The sequence below is a fragment of the Populus nigra genome, chromosome 14 (assembly GCF_951802175.1).
Source record: "Populus nigra chromosome 14, ddPopNigr1.1, whole genome shotgun sequence".
Lineage (NCBI taxonomy): Eukaryota > Viridiplantae > Streptophyta > Magnoliopsida > Malpighiales > Salicaceae > Populus > Populus nigra.
The window spans coordinates 5160550-5184332 of record NC_084865.1 but is presented as its reverse complement, the minus strand read 5'-3'; the positions used below and the strand labels follow the sequence as shown (position 1 = coordinate 5184332).

The following is a 23783-nucleotide window of genomic DNA, read 5'->3' as shown; positions in this document are numbered from 1 at the left end:
ATACTAGCTCACTACCAAATTGATTAGGGCACATGGTCTTCATATATTTTTTAGCATGTTAAAATCATTTAATTATCCTTAAAAAAAGAAAATATTAAACTGACACCCAAGAGCTGCTACATCTTTTTTTTTTTTTTTCCAAACACGGTAAAATGATAGAATAACCCTTATAATAAAAAATCATTAAGATGATGTGCAAATGAGCTTTCATCTTTTTAACTTGGTTTTTTTGTTATAATCAAGTTGAAAATGAAATAATTTGGTATTTCAATGAATATGCAATATTATATTCAAAGGAAAAGCGGTTGATGCACGCACTGACGGGTAGGAGACACTTGCGTCCTTTTTGTTAAGTTGATTGCAGTTTTTTTGTTTTTAAATTATTTTCTTTATCTATTTTATTTTTCAATCTTATCTCTTGTTATTTATTTTTTTTAATTTGATCCCTCGTTGTTTTATTTCATTAAACTTTTATACCAAATTTGATCCTCATTCTTTTGATTTTTATTTGTTTTTTTTTTAAATGAATGATTGAAATTTTTTCTTCGTCATTTTTTTAGGCTTGCCTTCTATGGAGTAACCTCGTTTCATGACCTGAGTTATGGGTTTTGAAGTTTAGCTCTATTTAACTTTGATTTTTTTTAGGTTTTCTTTCTACAATTAATTTTTTTCTTCAATTTCATCCTTCAACATTAGGTTATTAGGCCTTTAACTTCGTGATCTTTTTTGCTTTTCTTTTTATAGAGTTATCTCAATCTCATATCTCATGTTACGAGTTAGTTGAGTTAACCCATGTTAAATCAGGGTTTTTTTATTTATTTTCATCTTTTATTATTTAGCTTGTTTGAGAATACGTTTTTTATTCAATTTCTTTTGTACAAGGTTATCTTGCCCTTGTAACATAGCCACAAAATTAGTATGCTGGTTTGAGTCAGTTTTTTTTTATCATTTTTTAATTATTTTTTTCAATTCTTCCTTTAGCGTTTGATTTCCTAGTAAATGAGCTTCAGATTTTTTTTTATGAGGTTATCTCGTTCTTATTTAATTTTATTTTATTATCAAATAAGATCATTGAAACATTTCAATAATATTTAGAGGGTATCTTTTTATAATATTGGCGAATGTTCATTTTTTTTAATTAGTCATTGTTGTTTTTTTGTTTTTTTTATTGCTGTTGACTTTTTTATAATCATATTATTAAATTAACTGAGCTTAATAAACTAATTCAAATCAATAAACCAGGTCTGAAAATTTTCTTACTACTTTAAAAACGCTATCATCTCCTGGACATCCTTTTTTATGTTAGGAAAAATCTAACTTGACCCATGGTATAATGCAGGCCACCTATAAAGTGAAAATTCATATTTGGATGATAAATCTTATATCCTTTTAAATGCAACCATAAAACCTACCAACAAAAAAACTTACTTAGAAAAATATGATATGACTTGATATAATATGAGATTATCTCAATCTCATGACCCGAGTCAATAGTTTAGCGAGTTAAACTAGGTTGACTCGTGTCTTTTTTGTCCTTTTTTTAATTGATGTTTTTTTTTTCAATTTCACCCTTAAATGTTTGATTGATTGAGAATTGAACTTCATAATTTATTTTAATTTTTTTATGAGGTTATTTTAATCTCGTGATCCAAATTTGACATGTTAACCTAGGTTGTTTCAGAGTTTTTTTAATCTTTTTTATAATATATGTTTTTTTTTCAATTTCACCCTTAAATACTGGATTGATTGAGAATTGAGCTTCATAATTTATTTTAATTTGCTTTCTATTACATTATCACAGTCTCATTATTTATGTTTGACATGTTAACTCGGATTGATTCGGGTTTTTTGTCCTTTTTTAAATTGATTTTTTTTCAATTTTATTCTTCAATATTTTGTTGATTGAGAATTGAACTTCAATATGTTTCTCAATTTGCTTTCTATAAGGTTATTATAATCTCGTAATCCTGATAATAGATTTTACATGTTAACCTAGGTTGACCCGAGTCGATTCAATATTTTGTCATCTCAATAATTTTTTTAAAAAAGATGTTGTCTTAAAATTATTTTTAGTCAGTCTATATTTTTTATTGGTTGTCAAGGTTGTCTCTAAACTGGCCAAGCTGATTAAGTTATATCATATCAATTTCTACACGATTTAAATTTTTTCTCTTCTTGAAAATACATTAGTAATGCCTGAATGTTTTTCTTTTTAACACTTTTTAAAAATTACCTGACCTATAGCATAATGAAGATAAATCATCTAGTGATTACTACTTTCATACCTGACTTAAACATTTATAATTTAGGTTAGAAAATATAATTCCCATCTTATTAGGCCCAAGAACATGATTATTACTATTAATTATTATCTATTAACAAACATTAAAAAAAAAGAGAGGTAAGTTTAATAACTAATTAGTTTTTTTTATTTAGTTTCTTTTTTCAAATTGTTTAATTTATTTGGGATTAAATTTCATACTTTATTTTAATTAATTTTTTATGGGTTTATCTTAGTCTTATGATCTAAGTTGATTTTGAGTTTTTTTAATATTTTTTATTCATTTTTTAGTTTTATCATTCAACATTGGATTGATTGAAAATTTACCTTTATAATTTATCTTGATTTGTTTTTTATGAAATTATCTCGATTTCATTATCTAAGTTATGGGTTTGACGGGTTAACATTAGTTGACTCATGCTATTTTTTATTTTTAATTCCATCGTTCAACATTGTGTTATTTGGAAATTAAGTTTCATAATTTATTTTGATATGATTTCTATGAAGTTATTATGATCTCATCATCTAAGTTGTGAGTTTAGTAAGTTAATCTATGTTGACTTTGTTTTTTTTTTTTAATTTCATCCTTCAAAATTGAGTGATTGATAATTAAGCTTTATAATGTGTTTCAATTTAATTTTTACAAGATTATCATGGTCTTGTGACTTAGATCGTGGATTTTACAGGTTAATCTGGATTGACCTTGATCAATCTAATATTTTATTGTCTCAATATTTTTTAATCAAATTATATTTTTACCAGTCATCCAGATTATTTTTAAACCTAGATCAGGTTAACCCTAAATGGTTTAGATTTTTTGCTAAAAAAAAAAACACGTTAGGGTGGCCCAATAATCTATTCTATAGTTATATGAAAATCACTTAGCATGAACAAGTTTGATTGTACGCGCTATGTTGCGGGTTTCTATTTCAATCAAAGAATAGTGTTTTTCTAATTTTAAATCTTCTTATCCAAATATAAAATCTTAGCATATGCGCATAATCTGATTTATTTAATTTATATTGGAAGTTCATTTTATACATGAAAGCCAAATTACTTTCATAATAAAGTAGGGAGCAACACATCTTTAACATGAAAAAAAAATATTTTTTTTCTTCAAAAACCCATAAAAACATAATTATGTCTGACAAATAGTTTTTTTTTATAATTTTTTGCCAAGAGGTTTTTTTAGTTAAAACTCAATTTTCTTGTTTTTGTTTTTCTCTTTTGATTCATAGCATGATTTTTTTAGAAAAAAAATATGTTTTGATAATTTTTATGTGATTGCATGTCAAAATTAAAAAAATAATTAAAAACAATATTATATAAAAATTAAAAAAAATATTTGATTCCTATTGAATATTCATAAAAAAGTTTTTTTTTCTATATATATATATATATATATATATATATATATATGAGTCCATGTATAATTATGCATAAAGTAATTGCTAACATTACCACAAGAATCTTTAATGTTATATAAAAAATAATGGTATCATTATATAATTTTTAAAATATTTTTATAATTATTTTATTTAAAAAAGGTTTTATTTTATAATGTAAAAAAATAAAAAAACATAAAATTAAGGAACCGCCAATAGCCTTGCCTTAAAAAAAAAAAAAAGGCTCCTTTATCTTTTTTTTTTAAATAAAAAACAAATAACATATCATTTGCTTGAAAAGATAACATGTTTTATATTGTAATAAATTTCAATCATCTTCAATGATTGTGTGTTAAGTTTTCAGACTTGAAAACTCAAATTTTAACATATTTTTATTTAAAAACATTAAAAAAATATCATAGAAAATTCCATAATACTATTTCAAAACCATATCATACTTTAATTAGTCTAAAAACTCAAAATAAGATAAAATCAAAGAAAAACAAACTTTAAAATTTTCATATACTTTTCCTTATATGATTAAAGTTCAATCAACTTCAATCGAATTTTTCTATTTAATGTAAATTTATTAACACTAAGATTGATTTTTTATTATTATTAGAATGTGACTAACCAAAATCTTTCCATCTTTAAACCTTTTTTGGTGATTTTTCTTATTTTTTGACTTTCAAGAACTGAAATATGAGAAAAATAACATTTTATAATCAAAATATAAATATAGAGAACTACATGGACCAAAGCATACAATGATGCTCCTCTTAAATTGTAAAAATTGCATAATGCAATGAATAAAAAGCTAAGTTTGTGTGGAAAAATGGATCAGATCACCTTTGAAATCAATCTTTTCCATAAAGACGTTCATCTCCTTCTCACTCACTACTTAACGAGAAGATTTGAGTTTCAACTCTACGAGCATACTAATTATTGAGTTCGGAAGGCAAGCATTACCGAGTTAATGCCAATTTCAAGAAGTTACTAGTATGTCTCTGGGAGGGAGTGTGGTTGAGATTACTTTTTAAAATATTTTTTTATTTAGAAATGTATTAAAATAATATTTTGATATTTTTAAAAAATCATTTTGATATCAGTACATCAAAATGATCTAAAAATACTAAAAATATATTATTTAAAATAAATAAAAAAAATAAAAAATTTTAATTTTTTACAAAAACACTTTTAAAACATAAAAACAAACAGGACACCTCGACAAGTTAAGCATCTAGATTATTCTATAATCACACCCGATGTAAGTTTATGTGAATAGTGAATGTTGAGTAAACACTCGTCTATAAATTTATTTTTCTACTAACTACTCTACCTGCACTGCAATCAAAGTTCAATAAAAAAATATTAAACACAAAAAATAATTTTGAAGGCATTATTAGCATGTTCTCTAGCACCTAGAAGCTAGAACAATCTTAATTGTGAACTAAAATTTTGATGTGTGTTTAATAAAAACACAGAGAATTATAAGAGTCAATCAATGTTAAAGAGAATTGTTAATGCTATCTTGATATTAAGTCAAAAAATTAAGAGATAATACAAATTAAAATATCTGATTTTGTATCATAAAAGCCCTCTAATTTTATATAGTGATAATGCTGTTTTTTTAAAGAATAGTAATAAGTCAAGTTCCAATTGAAACGAATTAATTTGCTAATACAACTCCTTTATTTATCAATTTTTTTCCACAAAAAATTACAATTTTAATAAAAACATAGAGATTTATACCTATCAATAAATGTTAAAGAGAATTATTAATACTAACTCAAGACTAAATTAAAAAGTTAACAAATATTGTATATTAGATATTTAATTTCATAATATGACTAGCTCTTTATTTCTTATATACTTAACTATGGCAATAATTTTGTTTTTTTGTAAGAATAGTAACAAGTCAGGTTCCATTTAAACATGTTAATTTGCTAATATGATTTCTTATCATTTTTTCTCCACTAAAAAAAACAATTTTTTTTCTATATTCTCTATTTAATAAAAATAAAAAGTAATAAAAATAAATATTTTTTTACAATTTGAAATAAGGACAAAGAAAGTATCTCTCTTATTGAAACCCTTTTATCTTTTTAATGCAATCCATTTACTCGTAATTTGTTTTACAATAATATTTATTTTTAGACATTTCATCATAATTATAAAAGCAATTTATCAGAAAACTAATATTATTATAAATTTGAAGCAAATAGATTTTAAAAAATATAAGAACAAAACACCACTTGAATGTTGATGTGAAGGATTTTTTATAAGTGCTACAAAACCCAACTCAATTTAGCGGACATGAAGATAACCCAGCTCAAGCTCTTAGCCAATGCTTTAAATCAAATTGGATGAGGGTGGATCAAATATGATTTGGTCAACTTAGCTATTCAAAATACAACCCGAACAAAACTGGTTTGACTTAAGAAAAAAATCAAGACAATGTGGTTCTAGCCCCTTTATTTTTATGTCTATTAAGTAGTTATAGCCTTTTTTTTGTGTTTACTAAGATAATGATTTCTTTGAATGATCCAGGACAATCCAAATTCACTTTTAAAGCCTGTGCTTTTATTATGGACCCAGTTAGGTTTAACAACTTTATGTTTTGAATTTTTTTTATATAATCATCCGATAATAAAAACCAGCATGTATAGTGAAGCAATTGAATAATTTTTTTAAAAAATAAAAAGCATTATGAAGGGCTATAGAAAAATGGCGGTGGCTGATGTTCTAAAAAGAATTCTACAATATTACTCGAAAACAAAGTGAAAGTTTAACGATATTTAATAAAATAATATAAAAAATAAATTATTATTTTATTTATTTAAATGAATTTTAATTAAAGTTAAAGAAAAAAATAAAACACATTGCTAAAAAAAGACCGAACACCTGAGCTTGGGTGAGCCAATGCATTTGGCTGATTTTTTTTTGTAAAAGGACAAGCATGTATGCCTACAATGTAGGCTCGAGCATGTGACTTTTTTTTTTTGCTTGGTTTCAGGGGCGAAAAAAATATCTTTCTTTAAAAAATATATGTGATACGTTATCTACTTTTTCAAATTCTAACCACCGGACAGGTGATTAGAAAATTGGGAGGCAGTTTTTTGGACCCAATACACCATTTTTCAACTTGTTTTCACCTAAGAACCCTAACAAGCACTCTTAAAACCTTAGAAAAACAATTTTTTAATTCAAAACACTCTTAAATTGGTACGAGAATATGAAATTAAACCAAAAGAGAAACTTTCTCAACCCCGATCTATTTTTTTCAACAAGATGAAGGGTAAAAAAACATCTTAATATAACTCATCTCGTCAAATGAAATTTATTAACACCAAGGACAACTTTTCTCATCGTTGGAATATGGCAAAATGACCACTTTCTCTCTTCTTTCTTATTTTTCGATGACTTTCTCTCCTCTTCTCAAACACGATAACTGAAACATAAACAAACTAAAGTTTTGTATCAAAACATAAAATTCTAAATTTAAAAGGACCTAAAATAAAGTCAATGCAGGATGGGGACTAAAGATTATTTTTTAGTTTGATCTTTATTTTTTTAATTTTATCTTCGTATCATAAATTAAAACCATATCTTATTAAATTGATCCATAATCAAGGTTAAAGTTATTTATTAAACCTTCATATATCAAGGAAATGTAAAGAATTAAAATTATCAACTGAGAAAACACCAAAACAGACAATAAAAGGATGAATAAAAAAATAACAAAAAAAAAATCACTATAAAAATCCACAAGTGAAATGTGATGCGCACACATTTGAATAGTAAAGCATGAGACTAATAATATAATTTATAATTATAATGTTCTCTTGCTGTTGCATGAATCCTGCTACTTGTACATATGTCATTATGTGCTGTCACTAACTTTGCTTGAATATTTCTAAGTTACCAGTGAAATTTATTCTATGATGTTGTTTCAATTGACACCTGCTATTTAAATTTGCTTAAATAAATTAAAAAATTATTATTTTAATATATTTTTAAATAAAAAATATTTTAAAAATAACCACTACAAAAAACCTACCGATCTCTTAAAATAAAATAATGTGTGGTGAGGCATTTGTTGTTTTTTCTCATCTTCTTCTCATATATAAGAATTCCATCTCTTGTTCAATGCTGATTGCATTTCTAGGGATTGTCTTCTGTTGCTAATTGTTGTCCTGAAGGTTTGTTTCTTTTTCCTGCATGATTAATATCCAAAGTTTTTTTTTTATTTTTTTTATTAACGTAGGTATTTGAACCAGTTTACGCGTATTTCGACTAATTTTTTAGGTCCTGAAGTTAACGATCATATAAGCCGCTATCATATTAGTAATTATAGGATTCAAATCTGAAATTACAGGGAAACAAACTCTTTAATTCCAAACTTTTATTACTAGGCAAGAATTTTTTATATTCTTTCAACAACTGGTAAGTGATTTCTTTGATTTTCTAACATTTTACTCTGGTTGTGCGTCCAAGGTCCATTTTACACTAATGAGGTTTAGTTTTTTTTTTTTTATAATTATAATTTGTAATACTTATAATATAATTTATAATTTATAGATTTGTATTGCAAGAAATCCCAGGAATTGTTAAAAATTAATTAATGAAGATTGGTTCATGAGTCTAAGATGGTCCTTTCGTGCCTGTGAGCTGTAGCTCCTACTGTTTAAAATTAATATACATTTATTTCTTTTTAATTCAGATTATTAGAATTTTTTGTGAATATTGTTTTTTCTGATTACATTTACTTTTTATTCAATAAACAATGATGCTAACAAATGAATAGAAAAAGACAATTTTGACAAAAAAATATTTTTTTTTCCTCAACAATTCTACTCATTATCTTGTCTAGGAATATCTATTATTATTATTATAATATAATTAAATAAAAATATATTTCATAAGTGCCTTGCAGCTGGGCGGGTAATACAGCCGGTGATATGCTACTCAAACTTTAGCCACCTGTTTTCCCATTTTTTTCACCGCATCTGCCCGGCGTTGTCCGTACGCCATCCTTTAAAATAGTGATTTGTTAAAACCCAAAAATTGAAAGAAAACCCTATCTGTCTCCCCGCGTCAATTCCACGCTTTTGAAAAAACCATACCAAGATACCCTCTCTGTTTCTTTCTCTCTCTAAATTTGAATCCGGATCCATCGATTTCGATCCGTTAAATTAAAAAAACTTCATTTTTCTCTCTCTAGAAAATCAATCCATCAGTAATGAGGAAAGGAGCCAAGAGAAAGAGAAGCCAGAAAGAAGAAGAAGCTGCTCCTGCTCCTGACAACCACAAAACCGCCGAATCGACCAAGCCACCTACTAGAGCTAAGCGGGTCAAGGCATCCAAACCCGAACCCGAACCTGAATACTTCGAGGACCAGCGCAACTTGGTGCTCTAATCTTTCACTCACTCGCATTATTTTGTTTCAATTAATTAATTAATTATTTTTTTGTTGAAGAATTCATGGATAACTTGTTCTGTTTCTTAACGGGTTTTTTTTTTAAATAATAAAATCGGATTTTTTCTTAGGTTAATTACATTGGTAATTAATTAATTAAAAGACTGGAAAAGTTTAGTGTTAAGTTTAAGGTCAATAGATGCAGTTTGTTAGTTCAGTTTTTTTTTTTTGAATTCTGGCTCAGTTAGGTTAAAATTCTTAAACCGTGTAGTGTTTTTATAGCAAGGCTATTTTGCAATTTGTTTGGTTGAATTTGTGAGAGTGCGCTGTTGTTTTTATGTTGGAACTCAAAAGTAAGCATTCTGAAATTGTTTTCTTAAGCAGGAAGATTTATGGAAGCAAATATTCCCCGTCGGTACAGAGGTTAGGTTTTGATTTTTTATTCTGTTCTTTGCTTTGTTGGCTGAATTAATTATGTTGCTTATGGTTCTTTTTTTTTTTTGGTTTACAGTGGGATCAATTGGACAAGGTTTACGGATTTAACTGGAATTTCTCTAATCTAGAGGTGGATGTCATCAAATAACCCAAGCCTTTCTTTTTTGTTATTTTTTTGGTAGAGTAGCGGCGCAGATAATTCTTAGCATGTATGTAAACTGAAATTACAACTCTTACTGGTCAGAATGCATTTGAAGAAGGAGGTGTTCTACATGGGAAGACAGTTTACCTTTTCGGGTGTACAGAGCGTGAGTTTCTTGTTAACTTGAAACACTAATTTTTTTTCTAAAGTCTAAACAGGCTTCTCTAAATGGGTGGACATTGCATTGTTTTTGCTTGGTTTTCCCGTGTGCTGTCCTTTTCATTTGTCATGTGAATCTTACTTTGTTTCTTGTGTTTCTTCAGCTCAACTGGTTCCTTTCAAGGATGAAAACATATTAATCTACATACCTGCAGTGGTGGCGGTAAGTTTACTGAAACAGTTGCTTTTGCATGTAATCTAATGTACATGTGTTCATCTGTGAAATTTGTTGAGGAGTGGACTTTATAAACTTCTTATCATCATATATTTTTAATTCGTTTTTTATTCATGATAAAAGCAACATACTTCATTTTGTACAAGGTTTAACTTTGCGTCTGGTTATGGCATTTACATTATCCCCACCTTTACACTTACTTAAACCTTGTATGATAAGGATCTTAGGTTTCAAAAACCCTAGATATAGATGTCCGAGAAGTGCTTCCTTGCATTAAAGCACATTGTGGGAGTGAAAGGTCATAGAACCCATACACTATATTTCTCATATTTCCTTTATGGCAATAGCAGGATCATAGAACTCTCTTTCAAAGTTGGGAAGTGAGAATGCTGGTTCTGCAATTGTCCCCACCTTTATGCGTAGTCGAACCTCATATAAAATGAACTTAAAAAGGCCTCTGTTTTATTACGAAGACATCCACTTTGTGTGGTTCTCAAGGCTAGAGACAAAGAGCTTGAGCATTTGTGTCTAGTATTGTTACTTTTCCAACACCACTTTTTTTCTTCGTAACAGTTGCCTCATCACATGTTTCTTCATCTGTTCTAATTTCAGAATTACAGTTGCTGATTGGTGTTGTTGTGAAGACAAGTGCCTCTAGTCTTTTTATTTTTTCCTGGAAAAAATCCTTTGAATTAGTGGAAGTTTGTCATTTCTTTTTGCTGCATTTCTCTTTGTTAAACATTTTATTTTACAGGTTGTATCTCCTTTCCCTCCTTCTAATAAGATTGGAATTAAGTCAGTTCAGAGGGAGGTTGAAGAAATAATTCCCATGAAGCAAATGAAAATGGACTGGGTTCCTTATATACCTTTGGAAGACAGGTATTCCAAAGTAGATTTCTAATTGATTTCATGGAGTCTCTCTCTTCTCAAATAATCTCTTAAGTTGCATTTTTTGTTCAATGTCTCTTTGTAACTTAAATCCTTCTCCAGAGAAAGCCGAGTTGATAGACTGAGACATCAGATTTTTATTTTGAGTTGCACTCAGAGAAGGTACCTCCCCCCCCTCTCAATCTTATATTTATAGATATCATATAATATCTAGTATTTTGTATGAGGTTGTATCTTTCTCTATGGTTATTACTTGACCCCCCCTCTCAATCTTCCTGACTATTTATTTATTTATATTTTTATTTGCATTTTAAAGTTCCTTGAGCTATATGTATGGAGCACTGTTCTGATAGGAAGTTGGTTTTTGTATGTAGATTCTTAGTTATCCATTGGTTTTTGTATGCAGATTCTTAGTTGCCAGGACAGACTGCTCTTCAATTTCTTTATTGCTTCCCATTTTCACTAAATATATACTACAATCCTACATTTTATTCAAATTTCTTACGGGCATTTGTGGACAACTGATTTGGTACTTTTTTTTTTGTTGGATAATCCAGTTCTATGTTTCTGCTTTTGAGAACTATTATCGTAATATTCATTTAACAGAAATAACTTATCCTTTTGCTATATTCTGGTTTCTAATTTCTAATTTTTCCTTTGTTATATGCACCTTCTAATATGGCAATTGGATGGCATTCTGTTCAATATCTATTGAACAAAATAATGACACATAATGACACATCAGGGATTGAATTTGAACAAAATAGAAGCAAGAGGAAGGTTCAACACTGTTATGTTCATAGATCTGTTAGAAAATTTACAGCGAGCATGTTATTGCAATAGACATGAAAACTTACAATTAGATCTTCCTTCAGCAGATTCTATTTTTAACATTTTCACTTTAGTAAATCTCTTTTTTTCTCTGATTCGTTAATCATCTGATGTTGAATACACACGAGCATACAATTTTTATGAGCACTATTGAGGTTTGTAGTGTTTCATTGAAATTTTCAGATACTATGATGTGTGTGTATCTTTGCATGTGCCTATTCCTATTCCTGTTGCTTATGCATATGGATTGCTTGCAGGGCTGCTTTGAAACATTTGAAGATTGATCGGATCAAGAAATACGAGTACTGCTTACCTTGTGAGTTTTGAGGAAATTTTATGATGTTTAGATTGCTGTATTTCACACGAACTTCATTGTACTAAAATATTGTTGTGAAAAGAATGGAAAAAAGTGCCCCTTAAGCTCTGACGAGCACCAAAAGTTTGTGGACCACAACATGTAAATTTTGCTGAACCATGTTTGGTTGCTTGTTTGACTAATCAGAGCATAGGATAGTACAGCTCCTGTATCAGCTTTTAGCGTTCTGTCATCTCTTATTGCCAATGTATGGGGGACTGTTCTATTCCTCTGAAATGCTTCCTTTTTTGACAGATTTCTACAACCCTCTTCAAGAAGATGAGCTTGAGCAGAGCACTGAGGTTCAAATAATTTTCCCATCAGAACCAAAGCCAGTAAGTGAATAGCATGTAAAAGAAGTGAATTGATGGAAACCAAAACCTTTGGATGTTGCAGATAGCTTGAGTTGAGATTCATTTAGAAATTATAGTTTATATTGTCAGTTAAGCAAACTGTCGTGCTTAGTTTAGTTGCTATGATAAGTGTAGCACTGATATACGATTCTGCAAATTGACCTTTTAGCATTGGTAATTGCAGATTTTCTGTGAATTTGATTGGGAATTAGATGAACTTCAGGTATGATTTTTATTTCTGATACTTGTCTTGGTTTAACTTGGATGGTTTTTCATGAAGTTGCTTTATTCATTCCTTCATTCTTTTTAATGCTTGATAACCACTATGACATTTGGCCTTATGGAAGAATTGGTTTGAACTAATGGCTATGGTAGTCATCTTGTAAACCTACCATTTCAGTTTGTAGAATTGGATTGTCTCCTGCATGTTTGAAGGAATTATGTGGAAATGGTGTATGCCTAGTAACATATTCCTGAACTCTCCTCACCTGATAAGTACAAACCTTGCCTTGATATTTGCTGCCAGGAGTTCTGGGGGAATATATTTGTCCTATCATTTCTCAACTCTGACAAAATTCTTCCCTGAACCACCTCCCTACCCATGTAAAGAAAGAACAACTAGTTTGTATTAAGATCTATCTATTAACCTGCAGGAGTTCATTGATAAGCTGATCCAGGAGGAGGAATTATCTGAAGATCAAAAGGATGCCTTTAAGGTGAATTTTATGAAATATATTCAAATATTTCATTGTTTCATCTTATTTTTGTTAATAATTGAACCTTTTATCTTTGTTTTCTTAGGAATTTGTCAAGGAGAAAGTTCGAGAAGCGAAGAAAGCTAATAGAGAGGTAACTTGTTTGGTTCTGTTTGGTTTGCAAGTGCAAGTGGGAGGTCTTTAGCTGCTTTGTAACAAGTTTCCTTTGGTGCAGGCTAGGGAAGCCAGGAGAAAGGCCCTGGAAGAAATGAGTGAGGAAACTAGAAGAGCGATAGAAAATCTGAGGTTCTACAAGTTCTATCCTGTGCAAACGCCTGATACACCTGACATATCAAAAGTGAAGGTAGAGTGTTACAATATCCACAAGGACATCATTTTGTGAAAGCAGCTTTTGATTAATAGAGTTTGTTTATAGTTACTATTAATTTTTCTTAAGAATAGGAAATCTAATTGCAGTAGAGACATTTTACCCTGGGACAGCCTGTTGAATATTCAACCTCTGACTTTTTATCATTGAAATGTCACCTGGAGAGAGCTTGGCAGTTTTGACCTCCTTTATGTACTTCCAGGGTACAGCATGTGATGCCCTGCCTTGACTCCTCGGTATTATGCTTTGAATTACTGAGAGAAAAGAAAAAAAATTCTGATTGTGGTTCAGACAGTTTGCAACCTTTATGATTACCTTCTCAAGGGAACATCTAGATTTGTTTCCTTAATTCACTCGATTTCCAAGTATTAGTAGATTTTCCCTGGTCAAAGAGGGTAGACCATAAAGTATTAGTAGAATATTCAGACCTTGCACTTTCCTTTTTCCATGAAGTGAATTTCTGAATTCCTTGTGATGTTTGCTGATTTTCCCTTGCAGGCATCATTTATAAACAGATACTATGGGAAGGCTCATGAGGTTCTGTGAGGGGATACATCTAGGACAGGGATGACAGTTGCTTGAAGCCTGCTTTGGCTGCAAAGATTTAAATTTAAAGGTTTTGCTTACCATGAAGCTGGGAGGAGGCATGCCTCTGGTGCCACAGTTTCACTTTATCATTCTAGGTGTCACAGGAGATACAAACTTTACAGTTTCAAAACTTTTTGAGAGTCAGTCAGGCGCACATTTTTACTTTAGCAGGCATTTGTAAGATACATTGTTGAGGTTATTCACATTTTCTAGGGATCGGCCGGCAGTGAAATCCACTTGTCGCTTGGATTTCTCTTTGGTTTCCCGCCCATTTCATCCACATATTAGTTTTTATGACCATAAGTTTTAGTCCCGAAACAACGAGTTATAGCATCTCAACATTACAATAAATGACTGGATGCCCCTGTAGCTCTTATTTTCGTAATCAGTTCTAAATTTTCCAGGTTGTTTGAGGTACATTGGTGGATAAAGTAACATGTCAGTTCACACAGCAGCCCACCTTATTTATTTTCAGCACAAACATAACTCTTGGGCAACTTGGCATACAGTGCAGGTAAATTACATACAGAAAGACGGAAGCTTGATCAGCGAATATGTAGGGGAGCTTTCCTTGGCTTCTAACTCTTTGTTCAATCATCCGTTTTACCAGATAAAAAATGATCTGCCCATTCACCAGGGCCAGCAAATGGCAAGAGACCACAGCACAATGGTAGAAGCAGGAGGGAAGTAGCGTAGAAAAGTGATCGCCGGAGCCAATATGGACATATTGTGCTAGGTTTTGTCCCTCGGGCGATGGCCGTGACGGTGATGGGCCCATGAAGCAGACAGAACAAAGTCGATGGACATACATTTGAGAAGAACTGCAGCGCGCATAAAGCTTCCCAATACAGAAGCCAGAGCGGTCCACTCCCTCCCAGTGTATCAACACAAAGTTTGCCAGTAAAACCACAGACAGCTCCCAACAGCAGCAGAATGAAAGTTATTGGCATTGTCCGGTGTTGAGATGAGGAGCGTTGAACAAGCAAAAAAGCAACTGCAAGGATAATTAGGATGCCAAATGCCATTTGGCTCACAACTTGAACTTGACACATGAGTAACTGTAGCCAGGAATTAAAGGATGAAAAAGGCTTGACGGACCACCCGAATTTGGACTCCTGAAACAGATAACCAGAAACGTAAAAATATTTCCCAGACATCCGGTATGATTGTAACTAGGGCAGAAGAATATAGAGCAAAGAAAATAAAAAATCATCTCATCTGTTGCTTAAGGAATGGAATAGAAATTGTTTAATCTATAGACCCAATATTATAAAACTGGAAAGAGTTCAAAACACATGACAGAGATAAAACAATTCTCCATTCTGCTCATTGTTAGGGCTCTGTTTTAGATCGAGATTGCTAAATCATGTTTAAGTTTGAAAAAGGGAATTTGGTCACAATTTCCATTCTGCTTATCAAGTTTCAAACATTATGGAATGATTTGACTATAAAGCCTGCCCAAGCAACTCCCAAGTCCTTACCTTTACCATCTACCTCAAGGCCCGCGCTAATATGCTCCTGATTTTATAGTTCTATTTAAAACTACTCTTTTAATAGCCTCTCTGTAGTCTCTGTTGTTGCTTGGGGAAGCACCTTCGCTAGTATCTAGTACTAGAAAAAGAGCATGTAGAAGCAGACCACCAAACCAACAAAATGATGGTTACAGGCATCTCACGAAACTAAATCAAATGACATTAGCAAGAAGACATGGTCCTTGCCTTGTGCAAAAGAGAGCAGGATTCAGTAGCTTCTTTGATCCTTTTGTATGAATAAACATATGCACTGTATGATAGCGAGGCAGACATGATGATCAAACCAGCAACAAGACAGTCCGTGCACTTTCTATGCAGCTCAGCATGCCTTGTGTCTTCTAATTGAGTCTTGAACTTGTCAACTGCAAAGGATGCCTTTGACATGCCCATTACTAATTTTGATCTCCCCAGATAATTTGATTCTGAGGTGAGATTCAACAAGTCCTCTTCCAACTTCAATTTTTTCATTGCAAGACCAATCTCTATTTCCTTCAGGTCATTAGAACGGGCTTGCTCGACAACAGATCTCTCAATAGTGCTAAACATGTTAATTACAGGGTATGAGCTAGGAGCACAGGCTAGTTGGTTGGTTTGTCTGTGAAGGGCAAGTTCTTGCCCCAAGCAACCCACGGATATGTTCTCTTCTACCTTTTCAAGTATATGTGTTTGATCCCCAATCAAAGTAGTGGGCAAGTCTGTTTCTGAGTCACAATCTTTGATACCGGTGCTACTGGCACAGCCAACACTTTTATTGGGAGTCCTGTCTGGAGCAGAAATATCTAGGTTCTGGTGGATTAAGGCAGGTGGTCTCTTGTTGATAGAGGATTCATCAATCAATCTAAGAGTACTCAATGTGCTCCCAAATGAATTCTGAAAATTTCTTGCAAAGAAATCAAATTTGTCACCAAAGACCTGTTGCACATAGGGTGTAAGGTCAGCATTTTGTGGCCTTCCTGATGTTGATAAGTACATGAAGGAACTTGACTTGTAAAGCCAGAGTCAATGGATAAGTGAGCAGTTAAGGTCTGGCTTACACTGGCTAAAGATTCTCTGACAGCTGAAGTGCAGATCTGCATGAAAGTAGACACATTAAGTTCGGTTTTCCCAACATTCCAAACATCAATAAAATTAGAACAAACAGACTCCGAAACAAAGAAGAAGCATGCAAAGGCAAATTTGTCTAATTCATGTGATTTTACTGAGCTGCAGTGAAAAATTTACTAGATGGGCATCTGATTGCATGAACTGTTTAACAAACAGTCCATTTGAGTGACAAAACTACCATGTTCTGCCATATGCAGAATAAAAAAATGTACGGCAGAAGGGATGTCAAACCATAATAGTGACTTCAAAGATCTATTTCTGAGAGGTGAATATAAAATCCATGTTAGTCTTGAAAGAGGCAAAAAATTTACCATTGAAAGATGATCAACAGACAATCTTTCACCGGCTGCATCTTTCCTCTCCAGAACCTACAATAAACAAAAAGCAACAAATGAACAATATCAACCGACAAATACTAATCATTAAAAAAAGGGGTATGTGATAAAGATGCTTTAGACCTTGCACCATTACTGTGAAAAAGCCATCAGCATGTTTTTAATGAGATTTTTCATAAGGCAAGTCATTTCATTAGAAAGATCAGAAATCTCACAGAACATTCCTGAATGAAACCAAAGGGAGAAAAAGCTAATAGTATACATATGACAATTAGAAAGTGAAAACAAAACCTTAAAAAGGAAGACAAATGGAATTAATTTTTTTCTAATGTTTTCATTTTACAAAAACGAAAGACTATTGATAAAAATAGCAGTCATGACTCAATACAAAACGTCAAGATCTCAGGTTCAAACAAACAGCTCTGAAGATGTTAAAGGTTAACTTCATAACCAATCACCAATCTATTCTGTATATTTAAGAGAAGGCAGAGTCCAGTTCACCTTTTGATTCACCAAGTAATACAAATTAAAAGAATACAACTGCTGCGACAAACATACATCCCACAAGGATGAAACTTTTCATTGCATGAGTAACTGTAAACTGTAAACCTAATATCAAAATTAATTCAACCACCAAATGTTATTAGACTGCAAGCATAGTGTTGAATAAAATACTGGACACTGCTTTGGATACACTAATTAGATACATATCAATGCACAAATCAAAGTAAGCCATAAGAGACTAATAGATTTGAAAAGATTTATGTAAGCAAAATAAGAAACATGCAACTAACAATATACGCACATACAAGTAAAAGCATGCAAGTAACTGCAAGCCATGCGGTATGCAAATAGCAATAGAACATCCACATTAATAACAGCATGAAAGGTCTGTCTCTATCCCCTACTGCTTTCCCCTAGCACCAAAACAATGGATAAAAGGTGGATATCTGTCTCTAAGAAATTTACATTTATCTTAATGACCTTCAATTGTACATTAAATCCATACATTTTTGATACAGTTGCTTAGAAACCTTTTATTCACAGACCAAACCCTTAATCATTGTAATACCAGCTTACAGAACATTATTCAAGTCAATCACTGAATTTCGTGAAAGATATAGTTAATCAAAGGCTAACTTCCAAAGGTTTGTAACCCACGTTGGAGTTCCGTGGCAGCATATCTAAGTCAATACATAAACTCAAAGTGCATTCAGAGAGCTAAACACTCCACAACATAAGAAAATCTACCAACAATCTCCATAGCATTCCAAAACCATCTATCTCAATTCCAACAAATCAACATATTTAACCTAGAAAAGCAAGAACCAGTAGCATACAAATTTGAATAACATATAACCAAAAAAAAGGGAAACCCTAAAATTGCCCAACGCAAGCATATCACCTTAAGAAACTAAACAGACACCAAAAAGAACCAAACTTTATGAACCAAAACCACTAATTTCAATCTCATTGCTTGCAAAACAGAAAATTGAAGAAACCTGAGCAACAACAGCAGCAAAAGACATCCCAAGATGTAATGCAATAGCCTCCACATTACCATCCCCTACACCGCCCCTGTGCCTAAGCGGAGCAAAAACCACCTTGGGGCTTCGTCGTTTGTATGCTACGTGCGAACTTCTATTCATAGAGGCAGTAACAGAGGAAGAAGAAGATGACGAAGGCGGCGGCGGCTTTATGGTTGCGTCTTTAAAGATTCTTTTTTTCTTTTTTCTGTATGTGGGTTTAAGGTTATAATCATTCTCCACCGCTGGATTTGAATGATCAGTGGGCGTTGGTTCTTGGATCTTCAGAGAAGGAGAGGGAGATGGATCGGTGTCCATGGAAGAGAAGAGGAGGCCTCCTCAAAATTATTACCAGAGAGAGAGGACTGTGAAGCTATTAGAAGTTGTATCGGAAACAACAGAGCGCGTGTTGGGGAGGGTTGAGTTATCACGTCCAAGGATGTTTTTTTATCGGTGGGACTGTCTGTCTGTACTGTTTAGTACTTGTGATAATTAAGTTTAGTACCTGTACTTTTACTTTTGTTCTGATTAATTTTCGTGTATGTATTTAAATGCATTTATTTTATTAGTGGGTGTTTAAAAGTATGTTAATTATTATTTTTTAAAATATTATATTAAGATAATATTTTTTATTTTTTAAAAATTATTTTTTAATATCCTCATATTAAAATGATAAAAAACATAAAAAAATAATAATTTTAAATTGTCAATGATGAGCTTTGTATAAACTATGAAAGAACTTTGCATATAACATTGTTGTCCTATGTGACAAGCTTTGTAATGCTTTTTATATTTTGTATATGATATCGAGGGTATGTAAGTCCCTCATTGTTGTTTAAGATGGATGATATAGCTGGACTTATGGAAACTAAATGTTTTAAGCATTTGAGTGAGGATTTACTAATTGAATGGAGATTTTTCATAGCCAACCATGTAGATGACCTAACAGTTGTTTTTATGGATAAATGAAATAGGTTTAGACTCTAACGGAGGTCTGGTCGTGTCAAGCTAGGATAACGGTTTAAAATGGCAATAATAAAAGATACCATTGGACTGAACTCAAATTTTCCAGGTGATTCTACATATAATTTTCCTTTTCAAAGTGACTTCATCTTTTATTGGACCATTGGTTCTCCCAAAATTAGGCTCAAAAGTTGTTGTTTGAGTTAATTTTGTTATTTTTCTTAGTTTTTCATATTTATTATTTTAATTTAGATTTTGTGTTAATTTTCTTTATGCTTTTAGATTCATATTTATTTTCTAGTAAATGTAGGGTTTTATGGCTTATTTAAAGGTCTTATAAACCTATAATAAGACAAATACTACTAGAATTATATTTCAGAGAATAAAACCATGAATTTATGGTTCACCTTTACAACCCTTTTCGTCCATCAAATCTTATATTTTTTATGTTGTTGCTATCTTTATAACTTTTACCTACATCATTGGCTTTTAAGGAGAATTTAGAGAGTTGAGTATGCAATACTCTTTGAAAAAGTGAAGATTCTCCTACTTGATGGGGGCTGTATTTAGGAGCTTGTAAAGTCATGTGTCATGCATAAGTTTTTTTTTTTTCTTATGAGGGGTAAATGAGTGAGACTTAGATAAAGATCGATAGTGACTAAATCCTCGTTTGGAGCATCCCATATAAGAGCGATGAATGTAACTCATTTTAAGAGTAGGAGTGTGAGCATTACTTGTTTGCAATTCATTCTGCCCCATCTCATTAGTTGTCTTCACATACTTAGTGGTGTATACATGAGAGCTTGTTATTATCTAGGAGGAAGAGTGCATAAATATAGTTTCATAGTTATAACCACATCATTAAATATTTGCACCTAATGGAAGAGTTGTTGGAGATTTGAGGAAGTCAGAGTCCTTGTGGTAAGAAGATCAATTACTCTATTTTGTCTTAGAGTTTTGTCAACTATGAAAGAGTTGTAGAGTTGTGGTGAGTAGTGAAAGGAAATGAATTAACTTTTTATTTAATTTTCACAAGCGATATCATTATTAAAGTTATGAATAACTTTACCCAGAAATTGAGTTTTTCATATGAGCTTGATGTTTGGACTTTGTAAATTCTGAAACAAAACAAGTTTTTTATAAAATGAAATGTTTTTTGATATTTATGTCATGAGAAAATTTAGAGAAAATATATATTAAATTTGAAAATGTTCAATATGAAAAAGTAATCCCTTTATATATGATGATTCAATGTATTTATAAATCTGGTTTATGGTAGCTCATCTTGAAAAGTAAAGAACTGTATAATAGTGATAGGTGGAAATGTTGACGAAGACTGTTAATTATGTGTTTTGCACCGTTATTAATATAAAGGTAGATGAATTTTAGTAACTTGTTGGCTAGAATAGCCAAAGGTCAAAAAAAGAGAATCTCTCGTTGGAAGTATAAAAAAGTTTGTGTGTGGCTCTGTGTTGAGTTTTGAGTCATTCGAACTTGAAAAATATTCGATGGGGGTCCTTGTGGTGAGAAAGTGGGAGAAAAGGTAGGCGCCACTGCCAGTAGGTGAGAATTTTTTATAATGCTGGGCCGAGTACTTTCGAGGTGGAATCAGGAGAAAAAAGACGACGCAGTCTTCGCATGCAGACCTGGCCCGAATACTATGGGGTGAGCGCAAACTTCGTGGAGGTGATTTTTTTTTCTAGATAAAATATCGTGCACCATCGGAATATTTTAAAATGATGAACTGATGAAATGAACTGATACCAGATGAATTTATTTTGAGAAGAATCTTCATTGATCTTAGTTTGGGGTTTACGTCGAGCTGGAATCTCCCTGTGGGGAATTTGGCCCTTTTGTCAAGGTAGCAATACAGTCCTCCACTTTCTGTGGTAGTCAAATTGATCTCTAACATTCACAGTAACAATTTGTGTGTTTCCCTTGTTAGATCTCAAGTTAAACAGCTCCAGTCCACGAAACTAATGGTAACAGTGAAGCAGTTTTGGAAGCACCCATGATGAGGAGGCTAGTGAACCTGTTTTTGAGACTAGTCAACAGCTCCAGTCCACGACACTAATAGTAGCAAAATGAATTAAAACAGTGAAGCAGTTTTGGAAGCACCCATGATGAGGAGGCTAGTGAACCTGTTTTAGAGACTAGTCATGAGAACGCCAGCAATCAATAACGGAATTTTGACTCTAACCTGATTGATTCTTGGTTAGGCATTTCCAGAATCCCGTTTCCAATTCAACTTGGATCTTCGACTCTTCTTCGGATTTATTTTGGAATTAAGGATGATGCTAGTAGTCATCCCTGATGAAATATCGTTGGACTTGAGCATTTGGGGTTAGAGGCTCAATTCCCACCTACACAATCGCTGTCTCTTTGAGGTTGACTAGCTAGCTCAGCTGTATTTGGAATTGTTACTAACCTCGTTAACTTTATCACTCTCCTTTAAACTCACTACTACTTAATTGCTGTGGTTCACTTGACTCTGCAAAATCATTATATCCTGGTCTTCAGCTTCACTCATGGGCTGGTGTTTCATGTTTGGAGTGCTGAGAAGATAAACTACTGCAGTTTTAATCTCACAAGCTATAGAAGCGAAAGTAGTGTGGATTTCACAGTCCCTACGACCTGTTTCTAGCTTGCGTGATTGCTTGAGTTTAGAAATAGACTGCTGTACTATACTAAGAGGTTATGTTCTTCAGATCAATTCTTTTATTCCTTATGGTCTGCATATAATTAAAACTGGATATTTGATGAATTTTTAGAGGCCATCATGCATATGGCTAACATCTTTTACATATCAGTATAAGATATTGATCGATTGCAAAAAAAAAGTGTTACCACAAGAATAATACAGTACTCCTAAACAAACAGAGTGTAGTAATTGAATTATGTATTGAATGAACAGACATAAGATTTCATGGAGATTCTTCGAAGCTCTACGATCTTCATACTTTTAAGAGCACAAGAGAATCTGCAATAACTTTATATATGTGGACATGTAGATGTAGATAGTTAATTAACTTAACAAAGAAAGAAATAAGCTTACATAATTATGTGTGTGTGTGTGTGTGTGTGTATAACATCTCTCTACCAGCCAACCCCGTGATGAAGCTGACCAGCCATAGCTATATTGCCATTCCTGTCTCCATGATCGCGTATCTTATTCATGTTGAAATCACCAACCATCGAACTCTCTTGATAACCAAGGAACCTTGTGTTTTGTCCATAGCTCTTGGCTGTTACTTCCGTGCCGAGTGAGTAGAGTCCGGCGTTAAAACTCTGAAGATCCATCCCAGTTGATAGAGAAGGAGAACCATTGACTTTGATAGTTTCATGAGTACCAAGAGAACCATGGTTAGTGGGAGATAAGTGGTCCTCTTGTCTAGCCATAGAATTTTTCTCTCCCTCAGTATCTCTATACTTGTTGAGATAAACCTTCAAGGATCCAACGTAATTCTCAAACCCTAGTGTGCTCATAGCCCACAAAAGATCATCACCGTTTATAGTCTTCCTCTTCTCTCGTTGACACTTGTCGGATGCTTCGCCTGTGATGAAGCTTATGAACTCAGAGACACACTCTTGGACAGTTTCCTTGGCTTCTTTGGATATCTTTGCATTTGCTGGGAGGGATTTCTTCATGATCCGGCTTACGTTGGCGATGGGGAGGAATCGGTCCTGCTCTAATTTGGAAGAGCTTTCTGAGATGTTCTCAGACAAGGGGCTTCCAATTGGGCTGATCTGGGTCCTTTTCCCTGTCATTTTAGGCAACCAAATACACAGGAGAAGAGAAGATGATGCTAAAGCTGGAGAGGAGAGGGAACAGGTGTTTTTTTTTTTTTTGCTTGAAGCTTTGGTTGTAGAATCTAACGAGAGGGGTCTGGGCTTTTATGCTAGGAGAGGTAGGGTAAAGAGGCCAAAAATATAAAAAAGTGGAAAGGCGGTCTTGATGTGGACAGAAAAGGAAATTAGACACAAGCACTTGAGAGATCAGAACCATTGCAAAGAATGGTTTGTGAAGTATGGAATCTTGATTAAAAGTAAGAACTGTTTATGAGTCTTCACTGAGGGAACTAAATATCAGGTAGGTAGTGATTCTTGTGCAAGGTGTTTCATGGGGAACAAGGCCAAGTTACCTAGTTTTGCCACTCTCTATTTTTATT

At 32.3% G+C, this 23783-nt stretch overlaps 3 protein-coding genes across 3 annotated transcripts; 1 reads left to right on the top strand and 2 right to left on the bottom strand.

The window, feature by feature from the left end:
- Window positions 1-8606: 8606 nt before the first annotated feature.
- LOC133673013 (protein HEAT INTOLERANT 4-like) lies at window positions 8607-14571 on the top strand. Its single transcript, XM_062093604.1, has 14 exons — window positions 8607-9076; window positions 9470-9508; window positions 9597-9650; window positions 9765-9828; window positions 9986-10044; window positions 10811-10935; window positions 11047-11106; window positions 12033-12091; window positions 12386-12465; window positions 12668-12706; window positions 13137-13199; window positions 13285-13332; window positions 13414-13542; window positions 14065-14571. The coding sequence occupies exons 1-14, from the start codon at window positions 8909-8911 to the stop codon at window positions 14110-14112; spliced, it is 1035 nt and encodes a 344-aa protein (XP_061949588.1). The 5' UTR covers window positions 8607-8908; the 3' UTR covers window positions 14113-14571.
- On the bottom strand, window positions 14496-19096 carry LOC133673011 (protein CPR-5-like). Its single transcript, XM_062093603.1, has 5 exons — window positions 18628-19096; window positions 17102-17158; window positions 16721-16756; window positions 15873-16598; window positions 14496-15269 (listed from the first exon to the last, which is right to left on the bottom strand). Exons 1-5 carry the CDS (start codon window positions 18967-18969, stop codon window positions 14745-14747), a joined length of 1686 nt encoding a protein of 561 aa, XP_061949587.1. The 5' UTR covers window positions 18970-19096; the 3' UTR covers window positions 14496-14744.
- Window positions 19097-22496: 3400 nt separating this feature from the next.
- Window positions 22497-23490, bottom strand: LOC133673587 (nuclear transcription factor Y subunit B-3-like). The gene has a single exon (XM_062094462.1). The coding sequence runs from the start codon at window positions 23380-23382 to the stop codon at window positions 22711-22713; it is 672 nt and encodes a 223-aa protein (XP_061950446.1). The 5' UTR covers window positions 23383-23490; the 3' UTR covers window positions 22497-22710.
- Window positions 23491-23783: the final 293 nt, after the last annotated feature.

What these genes read in the sequence shown, in the direction of transcription:
- LOC133673013 (XM_062093604.1), top strand. Translation starts at nt 8,909, where the DNA reads ATGAGGAAAGGAGCCAAGAGAAAGAGAAGCCAGAAAGAAGAAGAAGCT. An exon ending in TCCCATCAGAACCAAAGCCA is followed by an intron (nt 12,466 to 12,667) that starts GTAAGTGAATAG and finishes TGGTAATTGCAG; the next exon opens with ATTTTCTGTGAATTTGATTG. An exon ending in CGAAGAAAGCTAATAGAGAG is followed by an intron (nt 13,333 to 13,413) that starts GTAACTTGTTTG and finishes CCTTTGGTGCAG; the next exon opens with GCTAGGGAAGCCAGGAGAAA.
- LOC133673011 (XM_062093603.1), bottom strand. Translation starts at nt 18,969, where the DNA reads ATGGACACCGATCCATCTCCCTCTCCTTCTCTGAAGATCCAAGAACCA. An exon ending in CTGTTGATCATCTTTCAATG is followed by an intron (nt 16,757 to 17,101) that starts GTAAATTTTTTG and finishes ACTTTCATGCAG; the next exon opens with ATCTGCACTTCAGCTGTCAG. An exon ending in CCTGCTCTCTTTTGCACAAG is followed by an intron (nt 15,270 to 15,872) that starts GCAAGGACCATG and finishes TATCTGTTTCAG; the next exon opens with GAGTCCAAATTCGGGTGGTC.
- LOC133673587 (XM_062094462.1), bottom strand. Translation starts at nt 23,382, where the DNA reads ATGACAGGGAAAAGGACCCAGATCAGCCCAATTGGAAGCCCCTTGTCT.